Source organism: Musa acuminata, chromosome BXJ1-10 (genome assembly GCF_036884655.1).
Source record: "Musa acuminata AAA Group cultivar baxijiao chromosome BXJ1-10, Cavendish_Baxijiao_AAA, whole genome shotgun sequence".
Lineage (NCBI taxonomy): Eukaryota > Viridiplantae > Streptophyta > Magnoliopsida > Zingiberales > Musaceae > Musa > Musa acuminata.
The window spans coordinates 21,722,687-21,743,815 of record NC_088336.1 but is presented as its reverse complement, the minus strand read 5'-3'; the positions used below and the strand labels follow the sequence as shown (position 1 = coordinate 21,743,815).

Sequence of the window (21,129 nt, the reverse complement as noted above, 5' to 3'; positions counted from 1 at the left end):
ATCGTGATTTCATCATGATCCGATTCACATTGCATAAATCCAAGGACATCACTATATATATATATATATATATATATATATATATATATATATATATATATATATATATATATATATATATATATATATATATATATATATATATATATATATATATATGTAATAGTTATAAAGTGATATGTGCCAAAATATAATAAGTAAAAATATTCTGTATCAAGTCAAACGTGTCATCACTCACGTTATTGGCTTGTTGGGCACCTATGACTAGCACACTTCGTCAAGTTATACCCAAGTTGCTTTACTTCTCGTTTTACATTGAGTTAATGGTGAACTTCGCACCCACCATTCCATAGGTCAGCCTACTATTGAGTCTGATCTCCATATCGACTCCAAGTGTGCCTTCATTTATATTACTTTGGGTCGCTCCCCTACTTGATCTTGTAATATATCTACCAATGCATTCTCTCAAGCAAAATCATGTGATGACTCCTCGTCGCTCGCTCGGTCCGTTGAGCATCATGGAGTTATTATTATTTTTAGGTACCCCTCGACATATGCAGTCTGTTGCATATGATTCTCCCTCTGGAGAACCGAGACCTATTCCTCCTGGATATATGTTTCGTTAGAGTAATATCTCTCTTTGCTTCCTTCTCTTTAAAAGATTTGAAGACCACAATCCCCTTGGACTACTCCGACTTGCTGAACAAATTGTACATTGTTCTGCCTCCTGCAAATGCACTTGCTAGATTATGACTCCACATTAATACAACCACCACTGCACCACTCAAGGCCTAGCAACATGCTGAATTCGCTGCACACTTCAGCCTTCTACGGACATATCATTCTTATGCTGAAGAGAAAGTTCTAATGCTCCATGGAGTCAAGTTTCGATCGTCTTGGGATGGCCACGAACATTCCATCGTCCGCATATAAACCCTTGCATGAGTACCGAATTCTTTGAGTTAGCAATTTTCCTCACCTTTGTGAGCTTTGCACAACTCTTTCGATCGCCGAGCAACCCAGTCCACCTTACATGGTCTTATCTTTTACTAAGTGTCTAACTTGCCTTAAGCACCATCAAGTATGGCTGTCAACGTCGAACCGTAGCTCAAACTCAATCATCTCAACCTTTATGCGCTACACATTCTTTCCAACTTGCTTGTTCTTATGGTGCCTCTTGCGCGAAGGGTTGGTCATTCCTCTGAATGTCAATCTCAGATGTCTGATTCTTTAAGTGACTCATTTTCCCTACATCTTCATACATGTTTTCCCCTAAACGATCATGCATGTTGGCTGCTCTAACGCAACTCCGCTAGGTCCCTCACATTTGCATGTCAAGTATTTCTATAAGTGCTTGTCCCGCTCTAATATCATCTGTCACAGACTTAGCTGGTTTTGTCTAAGTCGTGCGACACCCTTACGTGTCTGTCCGCAAAGGTCAACCTCCCCGAAAACTCCCATGGTCCCTTAGGACCTACAAAAGAGAAAACGGGTTAGAGAAAGTGCCTCACTTAAGATCCATAAGAAAATATTTCAGAAAACACTTAATAGTTAATGCAAATTACAAACAGATTTTACAAACTCTGAACAGTTACACAACAAAGGGTCAAAATAATCCACTACAGATCGAATATCTCTTATATGTATCCACATGACACAATCTTTATTTACAAACCTTAAACGACCAACAAACCCAAATAAAATAAGACTGTTAAATCTTCGACTATCCCTCTACATGCTGTGCAAAATATGAATAAACTAAAAGACACAGGATATACATAAGTATTACATCAAACATCTTGTTTAGAATTTTATCCACGATTGTCCGACAAAACTTCTTCGATATTTAAGTCAATAAATCGGTTCAAATGACTATTAAGTATTTGATTAGATCATATTATAATACGACTGACTGATGATCGCAAGAATCTAGAGAGAGTTTGATTAGATCATATTAGCTTACATCAGCTCAGATGCTAAAGATGCTAAATGACAATGTGCCTTAGAGCTTTTATAATACGACTGACTGATGATCGCAAGAATCGGAGGTATGCCCGCGAGAATTAGGATTGAAGATAGTGATGATGAGTTATCCAATCTTTTTATTGTGCATTCAATCTTGATATTTCAGTCATTAATGATTCTAAATTCATATATTCTTCTTTAATTCGATATCAAGTGTCGGTCATGATATGTATTGGTCATAGTACATCTTTTAGACAAAGTTGCACGCAACCAATGCGTAGACATGCAGTTGCACCTAAACATCTATTTAAGTGGTAAATTGACTTCCTCCAAATCGTGCTAACCACTCCTCATGTGGAAGAAAAGCATCAAAAGAGGAGTGTTTCAAAGCAATCGAGCTACTTAGTTGAATGAGTCTTCTTTGACATTTCTGCATCAACTCTCTACAACAATATGCAGCAGATGAATTGAGGATGGCATGTACATATAGCTGACATTTTTGTTTCAGAAAAAAAGCTTTCTTTATTAGAAGAAGAACACAGAATCGTATACAAAATGTATTCAAAGATCTATAACCCATGTAAGAACAAAAGAGAATGAATCCAATCCTTCTTCTTCCTCCAATACACATTTATCTCGAGCTTGCTGTGTGCTTTCAACTGTACTGGCATGAGTTCTTGAGAGACACAGGCGTGTCCAACCTGGTCCGGTCCATCACAATAGCACACCGGACATGGCTGTAGAACTTGGGTTTCACCAGTTTTCCCAGCACGTATGCCCTTGACCTGACGGTGAAGCTGAGGGTCAGGTTCACTGGTGGACCATTTGGTCGGCCGCTGAGACCCGACCCGCCGCCGTAGAGTGGGAGCTTGCTGCTCATCACCGCCACATGGAGGTTCCTCTGACTCTTCCGGGATTGGTAGAAGTAATCCATCTGCAAAACGAGCAACTCCGAGTCAACCACGACATCCACAGATCAAGTCGCAGAGATGATGATGCGTGCTCACGCTGCCGCTGGCGATCGCGAGCTGGTAGTAGTCGAGCAGCACCGGCGTCGAGGTCACGTGCACGCCGAAGAAGCTCCCGGTGTTGCGGTAGGTGAGCTTCACCGTCGAGTTCAGAGTCAGCAGATCGGTGGGCACGAGGGAGGAATCGGTGCCGGCTTGGACGTAGAAATCCTCGAACGTGATGCTCTGTGACAACTCGGAGTCGCTCCGTTATTAACCTATGGTTGTGTTCGATGAAATGCTTGGAAGCATAGAACGGGGCGAAGAGGCGAGGAGATTACGTTCATGGTGACCTGCGGGCTCTGGTGGTGACTGGCGCCCCACAGGACCAGCGCGAAGAGGAAGAAGAGGACGAGGAACACCGCAACGAACGCGAGGACGTAGAATCTACGGGGAAGGCGCTTCTCTTCTTGCTCGCCGTCGCGGAGCAGGCTTTCCTCCTCGATCGCCGCGGTGTCCCGCCATGGCATGTCGTCCCGGTGGCGATCAGCGCCCGTCACGCCGTAGTTGAGGGAGACCTTCCTGGTGCCGGGCGTCGACGAGAGGCGGGCGGTGAAGGAATCCCGGGAATGGTGGTTGTGGGTCGGGGGGCGCGCCGGTGTGGAGTGGTACGATGTGGCCGTCGCCCTGTCGCCGTATTCCAGTGGGCTCTGGACGTAGTAGGCGGGCCGGGGAGGGGAGGGAGGAGGGGACGACAGCGAGATGCTCGACGTCTCCGACTCCGTCTTGGCATGCTTCCCGTGAGTGTACATGGCGATCGAGATGCCTACTTCGATCTCTTCTTCTTCCTGCTTCTGCTCTCTTCTCTGTAAGGAAAACCACAACTACGCCGAGCCTTCTTCCCTTCTTCGCTGCTCCAATCTAGTGGAGACAAAGAAATGGGGACGTGTTATGCACGTCAGTGCTATCAATAGTTGACGGTTTCAAATCGATGATGACCTGCTGCTCCTCCTTCAGTAATTGCAATTCTTATTAGCATTAAATTGATCTTTCTGATGTGATGGCTTTTCTTTTCTTTCTGCATTAGTAGTCAACAGGGAGAAATGAGTTGACTACTTCCCGGTTCTCATCCACTAAATGAGATGTCTCTTCATTGGGCTGCTTTCTTCCTTCTCTGTTGGTATATTGTTCATGAAGTAGCATGTGTTCACATATATGTATTTTTTTCCTTTTTGGTATTTTACTATTAGTTTGCACGTTGTATGCACATTACGACATGCCCTTCATTTTGTCTTTCAATAATCATATTCATAAATTAATTGCCATGTAAAAGTCAAGCCAAATTGTCATCATTACCAAAACTGGGAAAGAGAGTAGTAAGTTGGAGGCATAAACTTGTCCAGATACAACAGAACTGCCAGCCCACCCAAAAAATCAGAGTTCCCATGATAAATATCTATTAAGAACAAATCAAACTAATGAGGCTCAAGACAAATGGTTCTACAGAAATAAAAAAGTTACAACCGACTTTAAGCTGCTAACCAAGAAAAGCAGTAAACTCAAAGCATGAGATTGAACAATGCAGTCGGTTATTTGACATAAACAGCACTTGAAGTTGATACAAGTGTCTGGTGATCCCTCACTAGCTCCCACAATCCACCATTTAGTGCAATCCTAGATGAAGCAGGGATAGTGCCAAAACCTCTACATTCATGAAGAACCAGGAAAAACCAATCAAGCTCCCACAAAAAAGGTTTCCAACCGGATAGCAATTTTCTTGGTTCATGATTTTGCCAGCTTGCTTTGCAGATGGGTTTCACTAAACCAACATCTGAATGTCAGCATTGATTTCTTTCCTCACCAGCGTTCTCTATGGCCGCAGCTTTATCTGAAATCAGGTTTCTCTGCCAGCTTGTTCGATACCCATGGCATCTTTCTCTCTGAATCTTGACTTAAACAAACAAAACTCTCTCTGGAATCATCCTATTATATATCCATCAAACTTTTCTACAGGTGGTGTGCACAAAGGTTAGTAGAAAAAAGGAAGCTTACTCTGTATAATTAGTCAAAGGAACAGCAACTACTTCTGCTTTAAGAGATGACAGCCTACACCTTTGTCCAGAAGACTAGCATGTGAATTTGTCATCTCAAATGAGAGAAATGGACTTCTAATTTTGAATTTTGAAGCCCTTAGACAATGTCAAATGTAGCTGGAAGAGCCCAAGAGAAGATCAAACATATCACTTGGTGTCAGCAAAGTTGTACCACCAACAATCAGCTCTATGTCGGGCCTACCATATTCTGCAACTGCTTCCATAGCTTCCCGAATCTTGGATAAGTAAAAAATTCAGTATGTTAGTTAATTAGTGGTGTCTGGTAATGTACTTCAAAAGAACCATAACTGACATTAGTTGTAAGTCGACTATTGAGATGAATATTGATGTTAAGTAGAAGGTTCATATCATCTGCAATTGCTACATCACATCTCTTGACATTAGCGCTATCGATGCCCAAGATAATTACAAAAAGACTAATGTGAAACACACATCTTCAGATTACAATTTGAAAAACTAATTTGAATATTCAAACAAGATCAACTTCTATGTAAGATGAAAAATTCACGCAATGCTTTCTCCAGTGTCCATATAAACAAAATAGGAACGATCCATTCATTAAAAAGCACCTCAACAATTTTATGCAATCTGCAAGAACAGTGAGGGTATGGAATACCTACCATGCTTGAGAAACAAATGAGGATCCGACTTCAAGAGAAATGTTATTTACTGGACGGTAAAACATTTTTTCAGTAAAAAAATGGTCACATGAAGTAAAGAAAAGAAATTTACCTCAAGATTATTAATGCCCCCCACAACAAAAACAAGAAGAACACTTTGATCTCCAAAACTTGGTTTAGCCTGAAAAAAATTAATTCTAAATGTTAATGCAGCTGAGATTATTGGCAAAACTTCAATAAGTGTAAATAAAAGACCCACCTGTCCAAGGCCAAATCTACCAAACCCACTCTTCAAAAACCGCCCTACTGCAGATGAATGGTACTCAAGTCCAGGAACATCATACTTCGCCAACAAAGTTGTTAGAAGCTTATAAAGCAAACCCTTCCGTGTGTCCGCATCACTGCCATATTTACTTGATGCAACCAACCCTTCTCGGAGAGTTAAGTTTCTCCTCTTCAAACTAGATAACTTATTAAAGAATTTGAATAGTTGATCGACCCTATCTCGCAACTCTAGTTTAAGCTGCATGTCACCATATGCTTGTTCATTTTGATCATCTGCTTCTTCATCATCCCAGCTACCCCACTGATCATCAAAGGCATCAACTTTTGGTGGCTTGGCTGAATCTTCCTGCTCATTCAACTTGGCTTCAAGTTCATTACATAGACCATGGAGGAACTGAAGCTTTGCAGATGATGGATTTTCCGTAACTGCATCCACTATAGCTTCTTTAAGGGAATGCTCCTCTTCCCAAGAAAAAGGTCCACTAGATGCAGATGTTGGAAAGCTTTCCCCAGCTAGAATATACCCGATCATTGACAGAAGCAGTGCATCTTGAAAAGAGAGAAGATTCTGAGATGGTCGGACCCTTCTATCTTGTTCATTAGATCTTACTGAAGCACTCGTATTGATAAAATCACGAATTTGACTTGAAAGGCTTTGACTAGTGTCTAGAGAAGTTATAGACAATATCTTCTCAGCATTAACAAAGGCATCCCAGTGGGAGTTATGAGGCTCACTTAGGGCAAGTACAGCAGCTAACACTAATTGAATGATGCCCTTGTTTTGAATTAAAGACATCTGATTTTGAGCCAGTCTTTTAAGCATAGCATGAATCTCTGAAGCAGATAAAAGACCTGGCCTACCTTTTAGATTAACATTTATGTTCTCATGCTGCAGAGTTTCCAAGAGCCATTTCTTTATTAGAATTGCCCCATCTTTTGCCCTTCTATCAAGCAAGGTTTCAAGATAGTTTGCTCCGGCACAATTAGATTGAAATGATCCACTCAGCAAACTATATCCATTATCTAACGCACTAGTGATAATTTTGTCGGCATGATCAGAAGATTCGTTGACAATTGCACCAGCGTTCCAGCCTGATATAAAAGCTCCAATTCCTTCAGATAGCTGAGTGCTGTTCGTTGCATGTTCATCTGTACTGAAAATAGTTCCAAATGGAATCCGTATATCAAGTGGTGCACGTTGAACTTTAATGTGGGTACCTATTTTTGGTGCTGGGGAGCTTTTAGCTGGTAAAGAAGATGAGATCCTCTCTCTACGAGGCAAAGAGCAAAACAGTCGATCGAGAAATGAGTCACCATGGCAGCAGGGTGTAAGAAGATCAAGGGTGCGATCAATAAGTAACAAACCAGCTGATCTTTTATTACGCCGACCTACATCATACAGACTTGACATGTCCATCAACATCTTGCCAATGAGTCTTGATGTATCTCCTAGAGAAAATATTTCCATCTTCAAATCCATCTGAACATTTTCAAAAACCATAGATGGAACAAGTAATATGGTAGAAGACAACTATCAATCATAATTTAACTAGATAAATGAAAAAAATAAAGAGTCATAATTAACATAATAATTAAGAATAATGGCAATAAAACCTACCTTTGCTGCAAGATGGTAAAGGAAATTAGCAGTAAGTGTTGCACCAGGAGGAACATCTTCACCATCAGAAGGTAATCCAGTAGAAATAGAGGGCAATCCAGGACTAACAGAATCATCAGAGTCATTTGACAAGCATGCTTCTGCAACTGTTCCTTCTGAAGGCAAAACAAAGACTCGAGGGGAAAGAGGACACAAGATCATTGGGAAGTGATGAACAGAAACGAGCAACTTTTTGGACTCTTGTTTTCCTGTAACATTGACCAAATCATCAGCATATATGTCTCCTTTGGAGCTAGCTTCAACAGATTGATAACTTGCACCAGAAGCAAGATCTGCCCAACCATCATTTTCAGAAGCCTCTGCTTCTCTCTCTTGATGAAAGTGAAGTCCCCTTTTTCCAGATTTTTTCAAGAGCTCTTCATAGTCTTGAATAAGCAATGACTCATATTCATTAAAGGCATCAGGCCCAAGAGGTGAATCGATGTATGCTGAATGAGCAATCTGAAAGTAACGAACAGAAATAAGGATTGACAGTATAACAAAAATAAATAAATAAATAAAAACCAAGAGAGCCTAGTCCATGTTACACTAGGAAAGAGTTGAAAAACGACTAGTTAATACAGGATCAAATTATAATCAGGTAGAAAGCATAACACAAACAATGAAGGAGACCAAAGGAATGCATAAGGCAGTTTCTTGATGTAGTGGCTTATATTATTCAAATCATGCTCGCAATTCACTGAAGAAATATAATGAACAGCTTCCAGATGAAGATCATGCAACAATGTCACTATAAGCAAAAGGTATTTGCTCTTATATAGTAGAAGAAAGAATGTTTATTATTCTTAATGTAACCTTATTAATCACCTATGGAAACTTAATTTACCAAGTCAGTTTAGGACTGAAGACTGCACCTCTGAGATAGAAGTAAAAATAATACATCGAAGAACAGTTCTGTTGGTACCCAAGCAACGTAATATGTACCGATGTGCATCACTAAGGAGACGTGAGGTAATAATTACAACCTTCCTTGTAGGACCCACAAACACTGAGTTCCAACTCGTAGTCTGCAATATAGATAAAAGAAGAAGAAATTAAAAGGTATATATTTGATAGAATACAACAAAGAACACCAAAATGCAATACAAGAACATCAATTCCAAAAGGAGTAACTAACTTAAGTGACAGATTCAGACAAATTTTTTGATGGAACACAAACCATATGGCGATGTGCACTTTTTACAATATTAGCATACAATCATACATCATTATTCACATGGACAAACTAAGAACATTAAACTGCAAACTGAATATTAATGGCTATTTAGCATTACCATATCAAGTGGAGATGTATTTTCTAAGCTGCAAACAGCATGCACTCCAAGTTCCAATAAAACTGGGAATGATCCAATGAACTGGAAAGCCTCTAGACAACCCGCATCAAGATAAAGAATGGAGTCTGCAAGTTGATCTGAAATCTGAAAGTATGAAAACAAAAAAATGGATCATTTCCATAAAGTGAAAGTATGCAGCTAGCAAATAGAAAGAATTTTGTCTCATACATTCCTGTAGTGAAATATGTTAGTTTTCTGTCATAAAATTCAATAGTCCTCTACTGTGAATTTGTCTCAAACAATGCCTAACTTAGGTACTCTGAAATGGGAGACCAAAAATAGAAAAAAAATAAAAGACACAACGATACTTTTTTCTCGAGCCATTTAGTTAGGTTGTTCTGGTAACTGTGAAATAAACATGTACCAAACACATGACACTATGTAAGCCAGGGCAGCCAAGGCTTTTTTTTTTATTTATAAATTTTACAAGTATCATTGTAGCAATGTTGCGCCTAAAAGGAATATTCCCTATGGCCTATACAAACCAAAAAACATTACCCAGAAGCTTTTAATTTTTTAGTACTTCACAATTTTTTTATATAACAATATTTGAAATATTATTACTTTCAATATTATTACTTATCATTATTTCTTGTCACAAACCCCAAAGACACTGAAACTGTCGTTGTAGTTCATTCTAACACCATAGTTCAAAGTTCAAACCATGTTAGGAAAAAAAAAAACTAAGCAATGAATTAATTGAAAGAAAACACAATAACATCTTCTCCAATATGATATGAGAATTGCATTTTCATTAATAAGCATTAATTAGCTAATTATCTCAATGCTATGATGTTATTCTTGACTTAGATTGTTTTGGCAGGGCACTTATGTATGACAAAAACCATAATACTATTAAGTTTATATTGCATTTTGGGACAGAGATGTTTTCATGTACAAACTTTAAATATGGAAGTTATCATCTATTTGGGATTTCCCCAAAAACAATTGCCCCTAGTTATATACTAACCATTAAGGATATATTATCATGAAGAAACAAGAAAATTGAAAGGTGTTCTTATACATCTTTGCTAGAGAAATTATAAATGAGTATTGCACAATATCCTAATTTCTTTGTCATAAAAGACTTGATTTTATGTCTGAATGGTATTGATATAAAATTATCCTTTATAGCTCATCAAATCTCTGCAGTTACAAGCAACATCAACAGGCTAAAATTTTCCCAAAACTCATCCTAGCTAAGTGTCATCTCTGCAAGAGCCAATTGCCAAAAGAGAATCAATTAGTATCAATCTGTTCAACGAATATATCATTCACCGGCATGTGAAGTCTTTTGCCCCTAAATCGAGTAAGGCAACACTGGCAATAACACCAACTCAAGAGAAGTGAAAGAACAATAAAAGAACAAAAGAGGTACACTGCCAGAACACGGTTAGCAAAAGAAGAACCTACTGGAATGCCCCCCAAGATAGTCTGCTCACAGTCGACATACCTAAATCCATAAGAATTCAATAACCTAAGCAGAAATGTTCGCAAGCGCAGCACCGCGCCACATGCATTCTACAGTAACAAAACTGCAGATCGCATAATAATAATAATAATACGCAGGCATCACATAACAACAGTTCTCATCTATCACCTTCGTTATGAATCCGATCCAATTCTAGTATTATCTTTGACATAACAAGGAAATACGAAGTTAATCCTAAATAGCAACTGAGGAGGAGCAGAAGAAGAAACTTAGAAGGGAAGCGACCCCTTCATTACCTGGCGAATGGAGTCGATACAAGATCTGATCAGATCGGCGGAGGCCATAGTCTCCTCCTCCTCTCCCCCTCGCCACTCCTTCGATCTCTGGCGTGGGGAAATGGATCGGAGACGGAGAGGGTCTGCGATCCTTCACGAAACGCCACGGGATGAGAACCGGACCGGAGATCGAGTCGGACGAGTCTGGTCGGCAATTTAACCACTCGGTTCAATTAATTGAACCCGAGGTTTTTTTCTTCGTAAATTGAATTGAAGAGGTGGGCTGATTCCGATTGAATGGACAGTATTGCCCTCCATTTCTTTCACAAGGGACATTTTGTCCCCATCGGCCACGTGGGATGATTGGATCCAATACTTGTGAACTAATATACAATTACATGAGCCATACTTTTCTCTTTGGTTTGCATGATGAAATATTGAATTAAATTTTATAATTAGATACGTGATCATTTTAAATAGTTATTTCATTGGTTAAAGTGAAGTTGTTAGTTTCTTCTATAAGCACGAGGTAATGTAATGCTTCAAATTCAAAAAAAAAGAAAAAAATATAAATGAAATGTCTCATAGTTGAGTTATTATATATAATAAGAATTTTTAATTATGAAGTGTTTCTACACATATACATATCTGATTCTCTTCAGGAAAATTTCCTTCTTATTGTTTTGATGTCGTGAACCGGAACTCAACACAACTTTATCTTATTTTGAAGGTGCAAAGTTATCGAAGTGACTCATAATGATCGGGTGAGGGGGTTACTATTGGAGATGTGTTAGTCGAGGTGGATCCTTGATGGACTTTGAGTATCCGAGATGGTTCCAAAGTTAGGCTGACGTAGGTTTTGATCTCCTTAGGGATCTTGCACAAAAGTGGACGTCAGGGGAGACTTCTTGACTTGACCTTTTCGATGATTAAGTTAGCTATGCAGAATAGTTGAAATGGGGGGTTCAAAGTGTGGGAGTATGATCCCTGTTCAAAGTGTGCAATTGACATACAGTTGATTTGTACGTCTTTCCTTTGCGATGCATTTATGTGGACAATTAGTCCGTATGGCCCTTGCGGCCCATTATCAACAAAAGACAATAAAAGGGGCATCGCTTACCAACTTTGATAACTGCCAATGTTGACTCGAATGACTCCCTACGAGCTACCATCCATAAGAGCCGACCAAAAAGGGGGCACAAGTCAGCTCAATCGTCAGGAACCACTACCCCAAGTGGCTACTAGGGTTGGCCCACACCGCTTGTCATGGGTTACGATTTGTGACGACCGATAAATTATCACCGAATAAGGGAAATGACATGTGACTTTTTAATATAATGTATTTTTGCATGGCTTTCATTTCCTTTTAAAGTTGACATATGCTATTTTTTTTTTTTATTCATGAATATGAAAATAGCCCCAATAATACTCATTATGGAATTTAATTACTTAAGATATATGTATCAAATAATATACACTTATCCAAAAACGATCAAATAAGATGATTGATGAATTATTGATTTTATTCCTTAAGTATAAAGTTGACATTATATATATATATATATATATATATATATATATATATATATATATATATATATAGCCATTGAATTTACACATAGATAGTTATCTTGATCTTGGAAGAAAGAATTAACCCCTCGATTCAAGGAGGAATATGTGATCTTGCAGCATTTATGGGCAGAGTATTTCTTGAACGATTGATATGAGCTCAACTAATTACATCCATAATAGAATATCATTATAAAGATTTCTAAGTGATCAAGCAGCAGACGTTAAACGATTAAGTATGTAGATGAGTTCCATGCAATCAAATTTCACCACAAAGTTGATTAGCAAAATAACATGATCTTTAACATGTTAATTAGTGGAAGAGGAATTGTGTATCTATCACGATTACCAAAGCAGAATATAGAACCTCTAAGAAAACATTATATTAGAAAAAGAGTTAATTAGTAGTGCTCTAGAAAGTTAGCATCCTGATTGGATGGTGGATGGAGAGTGACCGGAAGATTAGTGGAAGAGGAATCATCCTTAAAGACAGATAACTTTAGAGAGAAGGGATGGTTGTCGAATATATACTTTTCAAAGAAAATATAATGAAGTGTTAATAGTGAATACAAGTAAAGAAGAAAATACTTTATCTAAGAGTCCAATATGATTTAGCAAACTCATAATTAAATCTCATTATCTCTTACACCATTTTTTTTTTGTATAATGACAAAAAAATCCCATGAACTAAAATCAAATTGACCATATGCATCTGAACTGTTTAAAATTAAATTAATTTTAAATTAATTTAATTAAAATTCTCTCATTATGTGATTTAAGTTACATTACAACCGAGTGTAACCCTAGTATAATTGTACCAAAGGATAGACGATGATATCTTGTTGGCTTTCTTTCCTCGACACCCATGTCTCCTCTCGTGACGATGTCTCCTCGATGCTAATGTTTTGAAACATCTAATGTTCAAAAAATAAATATAAATATAATATAGATTATAATCTTTTATCTTATGATTTGTCTTAATTTTTTTAAGAGTCAAGATCGTCTTAACATGGGTTGACGATTCTTACAAATTAATGGCACTCTACTAGCTATAGTATTAATTACAATAATTAGTATTTAATTTTATCATTCAATTATAAATGGTAAGCATAAGTATAACGTTGGTTTTGGGGAAACATCATCACCGAGGAGACATCATTGTCGAGGGGACGAGGATGGAAAGCAGAGGAGATGTTAGCACATAGGAAAGAAAGCAAATGAGATGTTGTCACCCACCATTCGCTATAATTACACTAGGGTTAGGGTTAGACTCGATTGCAGTGTAATCCAAAGTAGTACAGATACAACAAGTTGAATTTGGTTTGGTTCATACTTTTTTAGTATTTATAAAAAAAAATTAATGCCCCCAAGAAAAAATGAATGGAGATTACTATTTGTAACCTATTTTTATTATATACAATCCTATTTTAAATATTTTAATCAATTGTAAACTATCCTTTCATAAATGGACATAAATATACTCATCTTTCTTCTTCGTATCGCTTCCAACTATACTTATGACAAGCGATGAGGGCTCATCGTGCGAGCGTCAACCGTGCCTACAACAAGTGAAGAGGTGTCAGAGGGAGTGATGAGTGACATCCACAATAAGTGGGGTTAGCATCAACGATGTTGGTAGTGATGAAAAAAAAAATCGATAATACTAGGGTTATAAATAATAAAATAATATTATATTATTATAAAATAAAGATTTTAATTTATAGTTTTTATTATTTATAATCATAATTTAAATTTGTTTAATACCGTTGAACTATCCTTTTGTAAGTGGACATAAATACCTTATTTTCTTGTTCTTCAAAGTATCGAGAGGTTAATGAATAGGATCGAATGATATCACTGATGAGTGGGTTTGAACGACATCGAGCGATGTCAAGCATTGATGACGAACAATGTCGAAGAGAGTGCCGAGCAACTAACGAATAGGGTTGACGGTAATGTCGTCGACAAGGAGCGACATTGATAGCGAGGATGAAATACAAGGTTATAAAGAAGAAAAAAAGAAAGTGATAAAATCATTAATACCATAACTATAAACACTAACTTAAAACAATCTCATGAATAAATTGCGTGAATATATATAAATATATATATAATGAATGATACGATCTATCTATGTAGCTATTAATGTCTATGAACAATTAACAGAGTGGATGAATTGTATATTCCTTGTTCGGTGTCGTGGGTACAGTGAAACGTGATAAGGAACATGGATAGAAATGTCTTTTCCTGGTGTTTCAGAGCTGGGCCAGAGCAGCGACTACCTCGACCATGGCAGGCCTGTCGCGGGGTCCATCCTCGGTGCAGCGGTAGGCCACGTCCAGGAAACCCCGCACCTGGCTCTCCATCGTCTCTTCCTCCCCCATCTCGCGGTCCAGGACCTCCGGGCCCCGCCCCTGCTCCACCATCCCCCGGGCCCACCGCGCCAGCCCGACCTCCCCCCCGGCGCCGCCCTCCGGTCGCACCGTCAGGTTCGGCCGCTGCCCCGTCGCCACCTCCAGCATCAGTATTCCGAAGCTGTAGACGTCCGCCATGGGCGTGACCGCTGTTGCCCCCTCCCGGTTCTCCGGCGCCATGTACCCCATCGTCCCCGCCGCCTGCGTCGAGACGTGGGTCCGGGGCGCCTCCACGACCCGCGCCAGCCCGAAGTCGGTGATCCGCGCCTCGAAGCCCTCGTCGAGCAGCACGTTGCTGGCCTTGATGTCGCGGTGGATCACCGCCGGCCGGCAGCCGTCGTGCAGGAACGCCAACCCCGCCGCCACACCTCGCATGATCCTCACCCGAGCCGGCCATGGCAGCCGCCGCGGGCGCCCCTCGGCGTCCGGCTCGTGCAGCCACTGGTCCAGGCTGCCGTTCTCCAGGTACTCGTAGATAAGCACGTGGTCGCGGCCGGCGACGCAGAACCCCAGCATGCGCGCCAGGTTCGGGTGCCGGATCCGCCCCAGGGTGTCCATCTCCGCTCGGAACTCCCGCACGCCGTGAACGGCGTCGGCGGACAACCGCTTCACCGCGACCGTGGCGCCCGACGACAGCTGGGCCTTGTAGACGAACCCGAAGCTGCCGTCCCCGATGATGCCGTCGGGCGCGAAGTTCCTCGTCGCGGCGATCAGCTCCGACATGGAGATCCGGTCCAGGGACGGGTCGTATGACGCGCTGCTCTCGTCCCCGGCGCCGGAGTGGGACGACGAGGAGCGCAGGCGGTCCAGCGAGCGGAAGTCGGGCGCCGCCTCGACGTCGGAGGCGATCTGGGAGCCGAAAGGTCGGGGCTTGGCCCGGCCGCGGCAGACGAGGAACAGGCTCCCGATGAGAAGGGCGACGAAGAGGAAGCTGGCGGCGGCGGCGATCAGCACCTGAAGACCGACCTCCATGGCCGCGGTCGATGGCAATCGGGAGGTCGAGGCTAGGGTTCGGTGGGTGTCGATTGCTTGAAAGATACGTAAGAGGAGGAAGAAAGTTTGACTGCGAGGAGGGAAGGCGACGAAAGCGCCATCGGGAAGGCGACTCGCTTTCTATTGTTTAAGCTATTCGGTCTTCCATCGGAGTCAACTGCTGTGGTTTTTATCTGTTTCTGCGGTCTTCGCAAGCGCCTCGGAAGGCAGAAGCTTCAGGCAGATGCCGTGCAGGTGGGAGAAAGATCAGACATGTCCATGGCTTGGCTCTCTATCCAAGTTGGTCTAAGACGAAGAAAAGGCCGCACGCCATAACTCGATTTGTTGACCCGACTAGATTTTTATTAGAGCTGTCGTCGCATCTGAAATAGATCTTCCACGATCAAATCCAATCATAATCAGGCTCGATTCACATTTCACTTCTCATCCGAGTGGTGTGGATACTGTTTGCAACCACTGTCAGATATGATATCGTCAGCTGATCCTTTCAGGTTTTTACGTTGTCGTATGCAGTTGACTGCATGATCGACAGACAGTGCGTGAACTCATTTGCTGGTCGTAAGAATAGGTTTTTCTTGCTGTAAGCAGGAGAGGTGAGATGTGTTATTTTCTGGACGTTGGGATGTTCATTGCAGAGCTCGTCTATCCTGTCGGCTACAGTGCATCAAAGGCATTGGACGACTAAGTCAAAGTATGTCCCACGGTAATAGAAAGTATGACATTTTCTACATCACACGTTGAGTGGGACTTTGCCCGCTTGTCATGTCCACCTTGATGAGATTCTAGACCCAAGTATGAACCCATATTTTAACACGTAATGCTCTTGAAAAGATAGTTTGGCTCCACTGTGGTTGTGGAGGGCACAAATCGGTGGACTGTGTCAACACCACTAAAGCACGGCACTCTGTGGACGGCAACGCACCTGGCAAGGTTGGAAGGCTCTTCGATCAGGCGGTGAGGATGAAACATCCAAATGACACAGCCGGTGGGATATTTGGGCCGTGGATCTTTCAAATATGCACGGCCCAAATAATAGTATAAGAGAGTACAGAGTGCAGATAAAACGATGCCATTTAAGCCTTGAGATTTGTCGCATTGGAAGGGAAAAATTAAAGCAGATTATTTAGTTTTATCTAATTTGATAAAAAAAAAAATATATTATAGATTTAATTAGTATCTAATGATAATTATCAGTAAAAAAATTTAATTATGATATAATTTTTTACAAGATCATCTCGATGAGAATGATTTTTTAATTATTTATCATAAATAATAGTATCTTTTAGGAACTCAATGTGGAGACGTGAATACGTGATATTTTTTAGAGATTATAATTTTTTTTATTTTTTTCGAGATTATATATCTTGTCTTATCTTTTTTTATCTGTAATCTATTAATTAAATTAAAGATGAGTCTAGTTCTCTTCGACAATATTATTATTTTTATATTTGACGATAGTATTCTTGTAGATTATATAAATATTTTTTAGATAAATTTGATTTCAATGTTTCTAACATTAAATTTTTTATATAACAATAGCATATTATAATTTTTTTATGCGAAGAAAAAAAAAGAAAATCGAAAAACCACGTGAGAAAACCTCGAAGTGAATCTTTGTCAACCGAATGGGGAGACGACGAGGGCTTCGGGCTCTTTTAATAACGCAGCAACAACAACAAATGAGAGCGATGAGTCTTTTGCCAATCCTCGATGATCATGGAAGACAGAATCCGAGTCTCAGCCAGAGTAACTTGGTAATAGGCAGGAGAGGGATGCTCGATCGAAGCATAAAAAGAGAAAGACCAGCCAGCCATCGACTGATGTTATAAAGAACATTGAGCATTTTTTCTCCTCCTCTCCTCATTTCTCCTAGCTTAGCTTATGAAAGTTCTTAGCAGGGTTTGCCATACCGAACCGTACTGTTCGGTATGGGCGGTACGTACCGGTCCGACAGGTTGTCAATACGCGGACCGCTTGTTATCGGTCTGAGTGCACTGTAGCAATGCACTGTAACAATGCTACAATACTCGGTATACCGTACCGTACTGGTACCGAGCCCAGATCAAAATACCGGTACAGTACGATATTACGAACCTTGGTTCTTAGCCGGTATCGTAGAGAGACCTTAGATGAAGGCATGTTACGGATTATCTTACTAAGCTAAGAAGTCAAATATAAGCCTCATGTCATTGTGTTGTAGTAGGAAACACATTTGTCTTAAGTCCTCGGCAGAGAAGGCAGCATCCTGCTTTGGGCGAGGTTGGAGGAGTGTTGCTCACCCGACTATCGTGTCACAAATGTTAAGGTGCTAACTTTTCATTCATCAATTTTCTAAAGATAAATCTTGGTTAGTGTATGTTATTTATGCAAGTAATGCGTGTTTTAGTTTGCAATTCTCTTTGGAATGATTCCATTTCTTTTGATTTCTCCGGTACTCTATGATTATTTTGGGGAGTTTTAACTATATTTTAGGTTACGATGATTATAATTTTACTTGGTGTAACAACATATAAGGTCGATTTGGATGTTTCGATCGTATTTTTTAACGTGTTTGTAACGTAATAAATAACTAACTTATGATGAGAGTAATAAAATATTTTTTATGACAATAGAGAAATATATAAAAAAAAAAGAATACGAAAGATATTAAAAAATAAATGGATAATTATCATATTTGCTCTGACTCAAGTAGAATACTCTCAGGATTACTTTTGTATATTAGAATCATATTATCAGAAATGGTCTCTGGTCTTGCGTCACTAACACTCGGGATAATAAAATAATAAATAACTCATTCCATTGATTCATCTTTGATTGATTTTTATTATAATATCCTACTTACCCTTTTTATAGATTAAATACAAGAAAAGAAAAAATAAAAGTAAAAAAAAAATAAAATGAATCAAATCAAATATATGATTTATTAGCAAAATCTTCCATTAGGATTTTAAATATTTAATCACAATTATGATTTTTCTTAAATTCCTTCTATATTTTCTTCTTCCTTAATAAACTAAGAAACTTGATTAAAATTATTTAGTATGTTATCCTATGGCAACTTATGATATGTAAATTAATCAATTTTATTTAAATAAAAAATAAATAATATTGGTTCCACATCATATGTTTTCATAATTAAGATATGAATAAATCTTGATAATAGAATATTTTGGTTAAACTTAGGTGGAAGAAGTTTCATATTCATATCTGAAAGTGCTCGAGTAAGGAAACGTAGTTCTTGTAACGTAATTATACCTAAGTTAGTTTGAACACTCTCTCGAGTGATATAATATTTTTTTGATAATAGAGAAATATTAAAGATATGAATAGAAAATAGTATCTAAAAGATAATAAGAAAATAAAAAAATATTTTTAGCATGAAGGTCTTATACCTTGGCACGTCTCGTAGAATCATACTATCGAAAAATAAATATTGTCTCATACCGAATTTATTTGATTGATCCACTTGTGTTTGATTTCCTTTACAAATATTTATGCCTCTTTTTATAGGCTAAAGTATAAGAAAACAAAAGAAAAAAAAAGAAAAAGTAAAAAAAAAATAATTGATTCAAATCAAATATGTAATTTGATATTTTCTTTAAAAAATAATATTATTGATTGATATGATTCCATCCTCATGAAGATCAATCTTTACATAATCATTTCATGATTTAAAATCTTTAATCACAATTAATATTTAATATTTACTATTTTTTTATTTTTTTCTTAAGTATATTAGGGAACATGATCTGAATTATTCAGTATGTCACTATGTGGCAACTTATAATATACAAAATTACTTCTAAATTAATCAATTTTATTTGAACAAGAGATTGGTAAGATTGATTCCGCATGATAATACTATCGACGAGTCTATTTTTCGACTTCAAGGTCCCATCTTTCATGATTATTTTCTAATCATTGTCCTTTAATGTTTGTGATGCTCGTAGTAGTAATCGTAAACACAAATTTAAATTTTAAAATTTCAAAAGTCTTTCTAATCATTGTTCTATCATGTTTAATGTTTGTGATGCTCATAGAAATAACAAACACATTTTTAAATTTTTAAATTTTTGGATTGATTATTGTGAGCTATTTAGTGTTATTAAGTCTTGTTGGAATCCTCCTTGGATGTCTTCAAAATGTCAAAATTCGATATGACTGATTTCAAAAAGATCTTTGATCATTGATGACAAGGCAAAACGTGAAAGAACGAAAAGAGCATTCGAATCCAACTTTCAATTACATCATAGCTAACAAATGAATCATGTGGTCTTTCAACCTCCAAAGTCCACTTAGGGATCTATCTAATTGCGTGTCAATATACTGCAAGCAAACAATCCACTTGCAAGCAACCAAACACCCGTTTGACTTTGACCATCCTCGACATTTCATAACACTTTGAACATGTTTGTAAGCACAACATTACATCCTTTTGAATTAGCCTTTGGTATCATCATCTGTTCATTTACCGACACCGATCAGAGTAAAAATTAAATAATATACTCAACAGATCTTTATAAATCAATCTTAATCTTATTCATTTTTGATATAGATCTAATTAAATTATCACTGTTAGAAAAAATACAACTCGAACACTTATGAAAGCATGAATATAAACAACGGAGCAATTAAGAACATGATCAGGAAAGCAAGAGGAAAGAGCTCAAGACCATATACCTACGTGTCTATGATCATAGAAAGAGACTAAAGGCACCCATACTCTTATCTGATTGGATGTTCATGCATGTTGGGCTTCCAAGATAGTCAACCCCGAAACAGACCAGCATAAAAGATGGTGAAAATGAAAACGATCATCTGTCGAATCTATAGTCTATGTTTCAACGGTAATCATGAAAACCAAAAACCAAAAGCCGTCGACATAGGAAGACATGAAAAGGGCTCACTAAATTTGCCAGCCAACCATAAAGAAGCTTTGACAAGTTATTGCGGTCAAAACTAATGCCTTCCCCACCACGAGTCCTTTATATTCCTCAACCAATCGCTGAATACTTCCATCCATACTTGTAAGTGGTTCCAAAGTCGTGGAGGGAGAAGAAATCGATATGCGCACCAGCTTCGACCACACAACATGTATATATCTATGACTAGGATCGAGTGCAATGGAGACCAACACATCATCCAATTCGTGTGTTCTTAGCACAGGACAAACTCAACAGTTGACCATGGGGGCAGCCACCGAGGAAGCGGCTTATGGTTGCAGCATTATCGTTCATCCGTTCGATTCGATGGTGTTGCATTTCCCTGCACTTGTTATCATCACCACCAACACGAAGTACTGTAGAGCAACTGTTCGGAGCACAACATGTCGTGAGCGTTGACGTTGGCGTTCACGAGGCCTCGTTGCATGCATACGTAGATTTGATAGTAAGGGAATGGATTTCCACTGCTCATGTTCTTTCTCTGCTAATGCGAGCATCATGTGGAGAACTTCATTGATGCTAGCTAGCTATCCTACTTTGATTTTTACCCCATAGTCAAC

The 21,129-nt window shown here is 38.9% G+C and overlaps 3 protein-coding genes across 5 annotated transcripts; all 3 read right to left on the bottom strand.

Annotated features, from left to right (window-relative positions):
* Nucleotides 1-2,461: 2,461 nt before the first annotated feature.
* Nucleotides 2,462-3,902, bottom strand: LOC104000294 (uncharacterized). Its single transcript, XM_009422305.3, has 3 exons — nucleotides 3,254-3,902; nucleotides 2,973-3,158; nucleotides 2,462-2,899 (listed from the first exon to the last, which is right to left on the bottom strand). Exons 1-3 carry the CDS (start codon nucleotides 3,722-3,724, stop codon nucleotides 2,621-2,623), a joined length of 936 nt encoding a protein of 311 aa, XP_009420580.2. The 5' UTR covers nucleotides 3,725-3,902; the 3' UTR covers nucleotides 2,462-2,620.
* A 450-nt stretch (nucleotides 3,903-4,352) lies between these two features.
* On the bottom strand, nucleotides 4,353-10,851 carry LOC135582608 (sec1 family domain-containing protein MIP3-like). Of its 3 annotated transcripts, XM_065086442.1 has the most exons (8): nucleotides 10,672-10,851; nucleotides 8,884-9,027; nucleotides 8,464-8,616; nucleotides 7,891-8,050; nucleotides 7,550-7,797; nucleotides 5,906-7,411; nucleotides 5,759-5,827; nucleotides 4,353-5,241 (listed from the first exon to the last, which is right to left on the bottom strand). In XM_065086442.1, the coding sequence occupies exons 1-8, from the start codon at nucleotides 10,717-10,719 to the stop codon at nucleotides 5,113-5,115; spliced, it is 2,457 nt and encodes an 818-aa protein (XP_064942514.1). In that variant the 5' UTR covers nucleotides 10,720-10,851; the 3' UTR covers nucleotides 4,353-5,112. The 3 variants fall into 3 exon arrangements, with proteins under 3 accessions (XP_064942514.1, XP_064942513.1, XP_018675504.2); XM_065086441.1 differs by having other exon boundaries at nucleotides 7,550-8,050; XM_018819959.2 differs by lacking the exon at nucleotides 10,672-10,851 and having other exon boundaries at nucleotides 7,550-8,050; nucleotides 8,514-8,616; nucleotides 8,884-8,950.
* A 3,520-nt stretch (nucleotides 10,852-14,371) lies between these two features.
* On the bottom strand, nucleotides 14,372-15,958 carry LOC104000297 (leucine-rich repeat receptor protein kinase MSP1). The gene has a single exon (XM_009422308.3). It carries the CDS (start codon nucleotides 15,603-15,605, stop codon nucleotides 14,475-14,477), a length of 1,131 nt encoding a protein of 376 aa, XP_009420583.2. The 5' UTR covers nucleotides 15,606-15,958; the 3' UTR covers nucleotides 14,372-14,474.
* Nucleotides 15,959-21,129: the final 5,171 nt, after the last annotated feature.

What these genes read in the sequence shown, in the direction of transcription:
- LOC104000294 (XM_009422305.3), bottom strand. Translation starts at nt 3,724, where the DNA reads ATGTACACTCACGGGAAGCATGCCAAGACGGAGTCGGAGACGTCGAGC. An exon ending in GCCCGCAGGTCACCATGAAC is followed by an intron (nt 3,159 to 3,253) that starts GTAATCTCCTCG and finishes GAGTTGTCACAG; the next exon opens with AGCATCACGTTCGAGGATTT. An exon ending in TCGCGATCGCCAGCGGCAGC is followed by an intron (nt 2,900 to 2,972) that starts GTGAGCACGCAT and finishes CTCGTTTTGCAG; the next exon opens with ATGGATTACTTCTACCAATC.
- LOC135582608 (XM_065086441.1), bottom strand. Translation starts at nt 10,719, where the DNA reads ATGGCCTCCGCCGATCTGATCAGATCTTGTATCGACTCCATTCGCCAG. An exon ending in GTATCGACTCCATTCGCCAG is followed by an intron (nt 9,028 to 10,671) that starts GTAATGAAGGGG and finishes TCATACTTTCAG; the next exon opens with ATTTCAGATCAACTTGCAGA. An exon ending in ATACATCTCCACTTGATATG is followed by an intron (nt 8,617 to 8,883) that starts GTAATGCTAAAT and finishes TCTATATTGCAG; the next exon opens with ACTACGAGTTGGAACTCAGT.
- LOC104000297 (XM_009422308.3), bottom strand. Translation starts at nt 15,605, where the DNA reads ATGGAGGTCGGTCTTCAGGTGCTGATCGCCGCCGCCGCCAGCTTCCTC.